Below are 10,621 nucleotides of genomic sequence, written 5' to 3'. Positions count from 1 at the left end.
ACAAGGAGCAGGAGGGGTGGATGGGTGGAGGGGGCAGTCAGGGGGTAGGAAGTGGGAGGGGGCGGATAGGGGTTGGGGGGCCAGGCTGTTTGCAGAGGCACAGCCTTCCCTACGCAGCCCTCCATACAGTTTTGCAACTCCGATGTGGCCCTTGGGCCAAATAGTTTGCCCACCTCTGGTCTAATGTCTCTCTGAGTGCCCAGGCAGTAATTTAGGGAAGAGAGCAGAGCACCAAGTCACCAACCAGCTCTGCACAGAGCTCAGTCTGAGAGCCAGAGCACAAGGAAAAAACTTTAAATCCCTTTATGAGTGAAGAGCCAGAGTAGCCTGTCCTGGATCTGTTTGGTCCTCACTCCATAGATGATGGGGTTGAGCACAGGGGGCACCAGGAGGTACATGTTGACAATGAGAATGTGGAAATACAGAGGCACATTGTGGCCAAACCGGTGTGTGAGGGAGGAGAAGAGACCAGGGATGTAAATGCTTAAGATGGCACAGAGGTGGGAGCTGCAGGTCTCCAAAGCCTTGAGCCGGGCATCCTTTGTGGGGAGGCTGAAGATGGCCCTGAGGATCTGGGTATAGGACACGGCGATAAAAATCACATCCAGACCCCTCACACAGAGTACCACAAAGAGACCGTAGTAACTACTGACATGGGTTTCGCCACAGGCCAGATTCACCACGGCCATGTGCTCACAGTATGAGTGGGGGATGATGTTGGTTCTGCAATATGGCCATTGGCTCGCCAGGAAGGGAAAGGGCAGTATGACCATCATGCCACGCAACACCAAGGCCAGTCCAATCTTGGCCACCACATGATTTGTTAGGATGATGGAATGTCTCAAGGGATGGCAGATGGCCACATAGCGATCAAAAGCCATGGCCATGAAGATCCCCGACTCCATCACTGAGAAGCAGTGAATGAAGTGCATCTGGGTGAGGCAGGCACTGAAATTGATCTCCCTGGAATTGAACCAGAAGATGCTCAGCATTTTGGGCAGGGTGGACGTGGACAGGACCAGGTCAGTGATGGCCAGCATGCAGGGGAAATAGTACTTGGGCACATGGAGGCTTGGTTCTGTCTTCATGATGAACAGGATGCTGAAGTTCCCCAAGATGGCTATGGTGTACATGGTGCAGAAGGGGATGGAGATCCAGACATGGGCCACCTCCAGGCCAGGAATGCCCACTAGGATGAAGGTGGAGGGGTTGGTGAAGTCAGTTTTGTTGGAATCTGACATGTAGTAGGGAAGAAGTTGTTCAACTCTGAGGCGTTCCCAGGGCCCAGGGTGATGGTCGCAGTACAAAAGCCTGGATGGAGAGACAATGTTAATATGAGCCACTACATGCACTACTGGATACTTTTCTCATGGGTGAAACCGCTTGGTTGCTCTTCGCAAACATTTTCATTTTTCAGAGAAATGAATTATGAAAAACTGACCCTACTAATGTCAATTCCATATTTGATGGTCCTTCATGCATCAATAATTTCTACATTTCATGGTCTGGGAAACCTTAATAGGCACCAGTAGGAAACACAAGTGTGGATACTGGTTATCCCTCATCGTTCCTTAATGCAATGAAAGCCAGGCTAGAAAGTCCATGCTATTCCCCCAGGCACCCGGTTGCTCAAAATCTGAAATTGTAAAAAAAAAAAAAAACCTTTGCCAATCCATATGCCAGGGGAAACATTCCAACTAGAACCACCTCAGGGAAAAGACCAGGGTGTCATCGATTGCTGTTCCATGGAAATACCTGCTCATTCACAGTAGCGGCCAAAACAAATAACATGTTCAGATGCCAAAGGATTGGGGTGGAGAACAACCTGCTCTGGAAACGGTCTCAGTTGTGGTCACCCAGTCTCTATAAAAGATATAGCAGATGGAAAGCAGATTTCTGAGACAGGCTATGAGAATGGGGGAGGCTGCCATATGCAGACAGAATGAAAAGTCTGGGACTGTTTAGTTTAGAGAAGCCACAAAGAAGGGGGCATACGATAGAAGAGAACAAAATAACAGAATGGAACTGATTACATTCCAATGGACAAACAGAGAACAGCTCTCAGCCAGTAATATCTATAGATTATTAGTGCTTCAAAAGGGCTAATTCCTCAAAGATGACAAATTATCCACAAAACTGATTGGGAGGAAAAAAATATTCAGAAAAACAGGAATGAAAATTGGGAGTTCTTTAAGAAGAGTTTATAGATAGCTAACAAGCCACAATTTCACAGTCAAGAAAGTGAAGATCTCATATCAGATGAGCTGATGGAATACTTTCTAGTCCATTAGCAGTCAAGGAGGATGTTAAGCAGCATCTACAGTAGAACCTGAGAGTTATGAACACCAGAAACATAAACTATTAAAAATTAAAGGGAAAGTTTTTTTTAAAGGATTTGACAAGGTTAGGAAAAAATGGAAAATCTGGCATGGGATTAGTTAACAAAAAGTCTAAGAATATAATTAATGCGAGTCACCAACAGGGTTATGGAAACAGGTCTTGCCAAATAAGTTTTCATCCTTTAATGACTGTACACGTTTGGTTGACCAAGGGAACTGCACATGTACAATAGACTTTGATGTCTCTGAGGCATTTGATGTAGTCGGGGAAAACATTCAGATAAAAACACTATCCAATATCAGCAGAGCAGACGTAAAATAGGCTAAAAACTGGCTAACTGACAGATCTGAGGAAGCAGTTGTCAATGGGGCATTGCAGGGAATGGGGGTGATTCTAGTGCAGTTCTTCAGGGATCAGTTCTTGGACCGATGCTATTCAATATTTTCATCAATGATATGGAAGCAAATAGAAAATCACTGCAGATAAAATAAGCAGGGGACCAAAAATTGGAAGAGTGGTTACAATGAGGAAGCCAGGGCAGACACAAATGTTTTAATACAATCAAATGCAAAGTTATCATCTCAGAACAGGGAACACAGGAATGACCCACAGACTCAATCACTGTGTTATAGAATTGAGGGACTCTGAAAACGATTTTACCTCTGCATATGGCATTGGTGAAACCTACTGCATCCAGTTCCGGGGTCCACATTTCAAAATTTGGAGAACGTTCAGAAAAGAGCCACAGAAAGGATTGGAGGCTTCAGAAAATGCCGGCCAGTGAGAGACTTAAAGAGCTTCATCTATTTATCTTATCAAAAGGACGATCAAATGGAAAATTTCATGGGGAGAAAGCCATGGGTAATAACAGGCTCTGTAATATTGCAGAGAAAGGCAGAGCAAAGCCCAAGTGAGACAAATTTCAGTTGGAAATAAGGGCCAAGTGTTTAGCACTGAGGTTGATTAACCATTGGGACAAACTGCGAAGGGAAGTGGTGGATTCTCCAAGTCCCCATGTCTGCAGATCCAGACTGGATGCTTTACTGGAAGATCTGTTTGAGGGCTTGTTTACATTTCAAATGCCACAGCGGTGCTGCTATACCATCAGCATAGGTAATCAACCTCAGAGAGCAGCGGTAGCTAGGTTGATCTCATAGTGGGATCTACGCCAGTGTTAGGCTGATATATCTACACGTCTTGGAGGAGTGAATTTATTTGCTTTTGCAAAAAAAAGAAAATACAGTTTGAGGTTGCATTAACAGCATGCAAATCTCCAGAGGTGATAGTATTCCTCTATTCAGCACTCGTTAGGCTTCAGCTGGAGTATTGTGTCCAGTTTTGGTCACCAATGTATAGGAAGGATCCAGAGAAATTGGAAAGGATCCAAAGGTGAGAGACAAAGATGATCAAAGGGATGGAATGCAAGCCATACAAGCAAAGGCTGAAGGAACTGAGTATATTTAGTTTGGAAATGAAGAGATTGAGCGGGGTCATGAGAGAGGTCTTCAGATATTTGAAAGGCTGCCATAAAAAAAGATGGAGAAAAGTTCTTTCTTGCCACAGAGACAGGACAAGAGTCAATGGGTTCAAACTACAACAGAGCAGATTTAGATGAAATCTCAGGAAAAACTTCCTTACTGTAAGACCAGGAGGACAATGGAACAGACGTGGAAGCTCCTTTGCTAGAAGTTTTCCAAAGAAGGTTGGATACTCATCTGTCCTGCATGGTTTAGAGAAAACAAATCCTGCATTTTGGCAGGGGGTTAGACTAGCTGACCTTTGCAGTCCCTTCTCACCCTGTGGCTCTATGATTCTATGACGTGAAATCATACTATAGACCAGTCTTAGTCAAACACAAGTCTTTGGCCTCAATACAGGGGAAACTGAGTGAAATGTAACACCCTGTATTATACAGTAGGTAATACAGGATGATCTACTGGTGCCTTCTGACAATGAAGCCTATGAATCTGTCGATAAATAAACTAGATCAAGCATTTATATTTACTCTGTCTCACTGTTAGGATATAGATATTCAGCCCTGCCTGTAAAGCCTATGCTTTAAGAATTTAGGTATATGTTCATCATTTAGCTAGTTATAGAGGTATAAAAGAGTGGTCCCCAACCTTTTCCATGGGGCGGGCACCGGACAACTACCCACCGAGGACAGTGGCCACTGGACAAGCAGCCGCCGAAATGCCACCATGAAGCGGCAACGTCAAGATGCGTCGCTTCTTGACGTTGTCGCTTCTTGGCGGTATTTCGGTGGCTGCTTGTCCGGCGGCCAGTAGGCGGGCGCACATGGATGCCCCGGCGGGCACTGCGTTGGGGACCCCGATATAAAAGAAAGAATCTGTGTAAGGCCTGTGTAAGGTCTGATGTCCTGCTCTTCGGCTAAGGCCTTTGGCCAAGCAGCAGAGGCAGCCATAAGCTGGGAAGCGTACGGTCACATCCTCACATTCCAAACTAGTAAGGCAATCTGGGGCTGTTAGAAATATGATCCGATCTATCAACTCCAGGGAAAGGGAAAAACCTAGAAGATGTAAAAGGAAAAAGCTACTGGGGGGAAGCTGTTCTAGATTTGATTTTAACAAATAGGGAGGAACTCGTTGAGAATTTGAAAGTGGAAGGCAGCTTGGATGAAAGTGATCATGAAATCATAGAGTTCACAATTCTAAGGAAGGGTAGAAGGGAGTACAGCAAAATAGAGACAATGGATTTCAGGAAGGCGGATTTTGGTAAGCTCAGAGAGCTGATAGGTAAGGTCCCATGGGAATCAAGACTGAGAGGAAAAACAACAGGTGAGTTGACAGTATTTCAAAGGGACGCTATTAAGGGCCCAAAAGCAAGCTATTCCGCTGGGTAGGAAAGATAGAAAATGTGGCAAAAGACCAGCTTGGCTTAACCACGAGATCTTGCATGATCTAAAAAATGAAAAGGAGTCATATAAAAAATGGAAACTAGGACAAATTACAAACGATGAATATAGGCAAACAACACAGGAATACAAGGGCAAGATTAGAAAGGCAAAGGCACAAAATGAGTTCAAACTAGCTACAGGAATACAGGAAAAAAGAAGACTTTTTTATCAATACATTAGAAGCAAGAGGAAGACCAAAGACAGGGTAGGCCCACTGCTCAATGAGGAGGGAGAAACAGTAACAGGAAACTTGGAAATGGCAGAGATGTCAATGACTTATTTGTTTCGGTCTTCACCGAGAAGTCTGAAGGAATGCCTAACATAGTGAATGCCAATGGGAATGGGGTAGGTTTGGAAGATAAACTTTAAAAAAAGAACAAGTTAAAATCACTTAGAAAAGTTGGATGCCTGCAAGTCACCAGGGCCTGGTGAAATGCATCCTAGAATACTCAAGAAGCTAATAGAGGAGGTATCTGAGCCTCTAGCTATTATCTTTGGGAAATCATGGGAGATAGGAGAGATTCCAGAAGACTGGAAAAGGGCAAATATAGTGCCCATCTATAAAAAGGGAAATAAAAACAACCCAGGAAACTACAGACCAGTTAGTTTAACTTCTGTGCCAGGGAAGATAATGGAGCAGGTAATTAAGGAAATCATCTGCAAATACTTGGAAGGTGGTAAGGTGATAGGGAATAGCCAGCATCGATTTGTAAAGAACAAATCATGTCAAACCAATCTGATAGCTTTCTTTGATAGGATAAAGCAGCAAAGAGTCCTGTGGCACCTTATAGACTAACAGACGTATAGGAGCATGAGCTTTTGTGCATGCATGCATCCGAAGAAGTGGGTATTGTGACAAAGTTCCTCCTTTATCTTGGTGGGTCCTGCACTTATTGGCGGATTTTCTTGCCTCAGAGATTCACCATGTGGGCTGGGGAATAGAATTGGCTGTTCCTCCTCCCTGACCATCTGTGATACAACGGCCCCCAAGCCTACTTCCGATGCATCCGTCTGCAGGATAAACTCCTTGGTGAAATCAGGGGCTATCAGTACGGGGTTACTGCAGAGGGCAGTCAGTAGGTCTGTGAATGCTTCCTCTGCTGTGTCAGACCATCTTACCAGATCAGTTCCGCAGGATTTCACTAGGTCTGTCAGGGGGCTTGCCCTTGTGGCAAAGTGGGGGATAAATCGTCGGTAATACCCCACCACACCTAGGAATGCCCGGACTTGTTTCTTGCGACTTGGTCGGGGCCAATTTTGGATGGCCTCTAACTTGTTCACTTGGGGTTTTACCAGACCTTTTCCCACAATGTAGCCAAGATATTTGGCCTCCGTAAACCCTACAGCGCACTTGGCAGGGTTTGCTGTAAGGCCAGCTCACCTGAAGGTATAGAGGACTGCCTCCACCTTCTCCAGGTGGGTTTCCCAGTCTGGGGTATGAATAACCACATAGTCCAATTAGGCAGCAGCATAACTGTTATGCGGGCGTAATAGCTTGTCCATGAGGCACTGGAAGGTAGCTGGGGCCCCATGTAGTCCAAAAGGGAGGACAGTATATTGAAAAAGACCCTCTGGTGTAGAGAACACAGTCTTTTCCTTTGCGTCTTCTGCAAGGGGAATCTGCCAGTACCCCTTTGTCAAGTCTAGGGTAGTCAAGTACCGGGCATTACCCAGACGGTCCACTAGCTCATCTATGCGAGGTATGGGGTACGCGTCAAACTGGGATACTTTGTTTAGTCACCGGAAGTCATTGCAAAATCTTGAAGTGCCATCAGGTTTGGGCACCAGCACGATTGGGCTGGACCACTGACTGTGGGATTCTTCGATGAACCCCAACTCCAGCATTTTTTCTTCTGCTTTTATTTCCTCCCTTTTTGCCGCTGGCACCCGATAGGGCCTCATTGTTACTCTGGCCCCAGGGTTCGTGACGATGTGGTGAGGTGTCTCGGTTGTTCGACCCGGTTTTGTCGAGAAGACATCTTGGTTCCGGAAGATCATCTCAGACACCTCATTCTTCTGGTCTGGTGTTAAATCGGGAGACACTCTCACCTGTTTGGAAGGCTTGTTTTCCTGGGTTAGGTCTTTTTGGATCGTTGTGCATGCCTCTTGTGCATGCCAGGGTTTCAGAAGGTTAACGTGATAAATCTGTTCTTGTTTTCAGCGTCCTGGCTGCCGCACCTTGTAGGTTACTTCCCCCACGGGTTCAACCACCTCATAGGGCCCCTGCCATTGGGCCAGAAGCTTGCTTTCTGCCGTGGGTACCAACACCATAACCCGATCCCCTGGTTGGAACTGTCGCACTTTTGCCTGGCGATTGTAATGGGTCCGCTGGGCCTCCTGTGCTTTCTCCAAATGTTCCCGTACAATAGGGGTAACCCGGGCTATCCGGTCTCGCATCTGCATTACATGCTCTATTATATTTCTCCCCTCATTGGGTTCCTCTTCCAAAATCTCTTTGGCGATATCTAGTATGCCACGAGGGTGACGCCCATATAATAACTCGAAGGGGGAAAACCCAGTTGAGGCCTGAGGTACCTCCCGGATGGCGAACATAAGGTAGGGTAGTAGGGTGTCCCAATCCTTCCCGTCCTGACTTACCACCTTCCTTATCATAGCCTTGAGGGTTCGGTTAAAACTTTCTACCAACCTATCAGTCTGCAGATGGTAGACCGAAGTTCTCAGGGTATGTATATGGAGCAGCGTACAGAGGTCCTTCATTAGCTTCGACATAAATGGGGTTCCTTGGTCGGTTAATATCTCCTTCAGTAGCCCGATTCGGGCAAAGATTCCCACCAGCTCTGGTGTTTTTGAGGTACTAGGATCTGCTGTACCTTCTGCCCCTGTACTGGTGCAACCCTGTATAAGAGATCCTTCTTCATTATGAAGTAGGGTCCTGGTCCCTGGGTTTTCCCTTCCACGGGGACCCCATCTATTTCAGTCACCTCCTTCCTAATGTTGTCATACCTTGGGTCTTCTGCCTGGTCCCGTCCAAAATTTCCTCTCCCGGGGCTAATCTGCCCAAGATCTAGGGGCCCAGTCTCTGTTGCCTCTACTGGTTCAGAAGCATTAGGGTGGGGGTCAGACTCAGGTGCTTCTCCCTCCTGCATGGCCTCCTTTTCAGCTGCGCGGGTCCGCCTACCTACAAGAGCGACCCTCTGGCTTTGGGTCAGTATTTGGGTTCCCAAGGCCTTAGCTGCCCTTCTTTCCCTTTTTGTCTTTCTACCCTGTCTGGGAGTGGAGAACAAATCTGGGGATATTTCAGAGAAGATTGGGGGTTGACAGTCTGCTGTGGATGCCTCATCAATTTTAGGGTCCCCATCTTTCTCCAATCCCCCTACTGGGAGTAAGTTTCCAAACCCTGGGAAGTCCAGGGCCTGATGAAATGCATCCTAGAATACTTAAGGAGCTAATAGAGGAGGTATCTGAGCCTCTAGCTATTATCTTTGGAAAATCATGGGAGACGGGAGAGATTCCAGAAGACTGGAAAAGGGCAAATATAGTGCCCATCTATAAAAAGGGAAATAAAAACAACCCAGGAAACTACAGACCACTTAGTTTAACTTCTGTGCCAGGGAAGATAATGGAGCAAGTAATTAAGGAAATCATCTGCAAACACTTGGAAGGTGGTAAGGTGATAGGGAACAGCCAGCATGGATTTGTAAAGAACAAATCATGTCAAACCAATCTGATAGCTTTCTTCGATAGAGAGTTGTTATTAATGGTTCCCAATCCTGCTGGAAAGGCATAACGAGTGGGGTTCCGCAGGGGTCTGTTTTGGGACCGGCTCTGTTCAATATCTTCATTAACGATTTAGATATTGGCATAGAAAGTACGCTTATTAAGTTTGCAGATGATACCAAACTGGGAGGGACTGCAACTGCTTTGGAGGACAGGGTCATAATTCAAAATGATCTGGACAAATTGGAGAAATGGTCTGAGTTAAACAGGATGAAGTTTAACAAAGACAAATGCAAAGTGCTCCACTTAGGAAGAAAAAATCAGTTTCACACATACAGAATGGGAAGAGACTGTCTAGGAAGGAGTACGGCAGAAAGGGATCTAGGGGTTATAGTGGACCACAAGCTAAATATGAGTCAAGAGTGTGATGCTGTTGCAAAAAAAGCAAACATGATTCTGGGATGTATTAACAGGTGTGTTGTGAGCAAGACACGAGAAGTCATTCTTCCGCTCTACTCTGCTCTGGTTAGGCCTCAGCTGGAGTATTGTGTCCAGTTCTGGGCACCGCATTTCAAGAAAGATGTGGAGAAATTGGAAAGGGTCCAGAGAAGAGCAACAAGAATGATTAAAGGTCTTGAGAACATGACCTATGAAGGAAGGCTGAAAGAATTGGGTTTGTTTAGTTTGGAAAAGAGAAGACTGAGAGGGGACATGATAGCAGTTTTCAGGTATCTAAAATGGTGTCATAAGGAGGAGGGAGAAAACTTGTTCACCTTAGCCTGTGAGGATAGAACAAGAAGCAATGGGCTTAAACTGCAGCAAGGGAGGTCTAGGTTGGACATTAGGAAAAAGTTCCTAACTGTCAGGGTGGTTAAACACTGGAATAAATTGCCTAGGGACGTTGTGGAATCTCCATCTCTGGAGATATTTAAGAGTAGGTTAGATAAATGTCTATCAGGGATAGTCTAGACAGAATTTGGTCCTGCCATGCGGGCAGGGGACTGGACTCGATGACCTCTTGAGGTCCCTTCCAGTCCTAGAATCTATGAATCTATAAGTCCCTCCCTATGAGCACTGGGTATGGGAGTTTAGGGACTACACCTGCTGCTACCTCAGTAGTGTTCCCTTGGATCTCGATTTTTACTGGGATGGTGGGGTAGTAACTAACTGCCCCATGGACACATGTTATCCCCGTACGTTTAGCCTGCAGCAGCTGACTATGCTTCAGGAGCTTCCCTGAGATAAGCGTGATAGCACTCCCCGAATCAACCAGTGCCGTGGTCCCTACCCCATTTAGTTTCACTGGTCTGGTATACATATGTGGGGTTAGTGAGACCCCCACAAGGTGGATTAGGGAGCATGGATCTGCCCAGTTCCCCAGGTTACACTGCATAGGCTCCTCAGCATTGGGACACTGTGCAGCTATGTGTCCCCACTCCCCGCAGGCATAACATCTGTATGGAGCCCTAGGCGTTCCCCGGTCACTTGGTTTGGGCAGTCTAACATCACGATCCTCTTCTCCCTCAGTGCTCCGACTCTGTGTGGCCTCTGATGGGCCTTCAGCCTCTCTCTTTTTCCACCTGGGCCCTCCTGGTGGCCCAGTCACCCGAACTTTAGGGCTTGGTGCTGCTAGTTTAACCCGGGGTGCCTCTTCCTTAACTGGTCGTGTCAGCTCCCTCGCTGTCC

General features: G+C 46.3%; 1 protein-coding gene across 1 annotated transcript; it reads right to left on the bottom strand.

The window, feature by feature from the left end:
• Positions 1-293: 293 nt before the first annotated feature.
• On the bottom strand, positions 294-1,241 carry LOC135893452 (olfactory receptor 52R1-like). Its single transcript, XM_065421278.1, has one exon. The coding sequence runs from the start codon at positions 1,239-1,241 to the stop codon at positions 294-296; it is 948 nt and encodes a 315-aa protein (XP_065277350.1).
• Between the last annotated feature and the right edge of the window lie 9,380 nt (positions 1,242-10,621).

The sequence above is a fragment of the Emys orbicularis genome, chromosome 1 (genome assembly GCF_028017835.1).
Source record: "Emys orbicularis isolate rEmyOrb1 chromosome 1, rEmyOrb1.hap1, whole genome shotgun sequence".
Classification (NCBI taxonomy): Eukaryota; Metazoa; Chordata; order Testudines; family Emydidae; genus Emys; species Emys orbicularis.
This window is presented reverse-complemented; position numbering and strand designations above follow the sequence as displayed.

Excerpts from the sequence above, each read along its gene's own strand:
- LOC135893452 (XM_065421278.1), bottom strand. The coding sequence starts at position 1,241 with ATGTCAGATTCCAACAAAACTGACTTCACCAACCCCTCCACCTTCATC.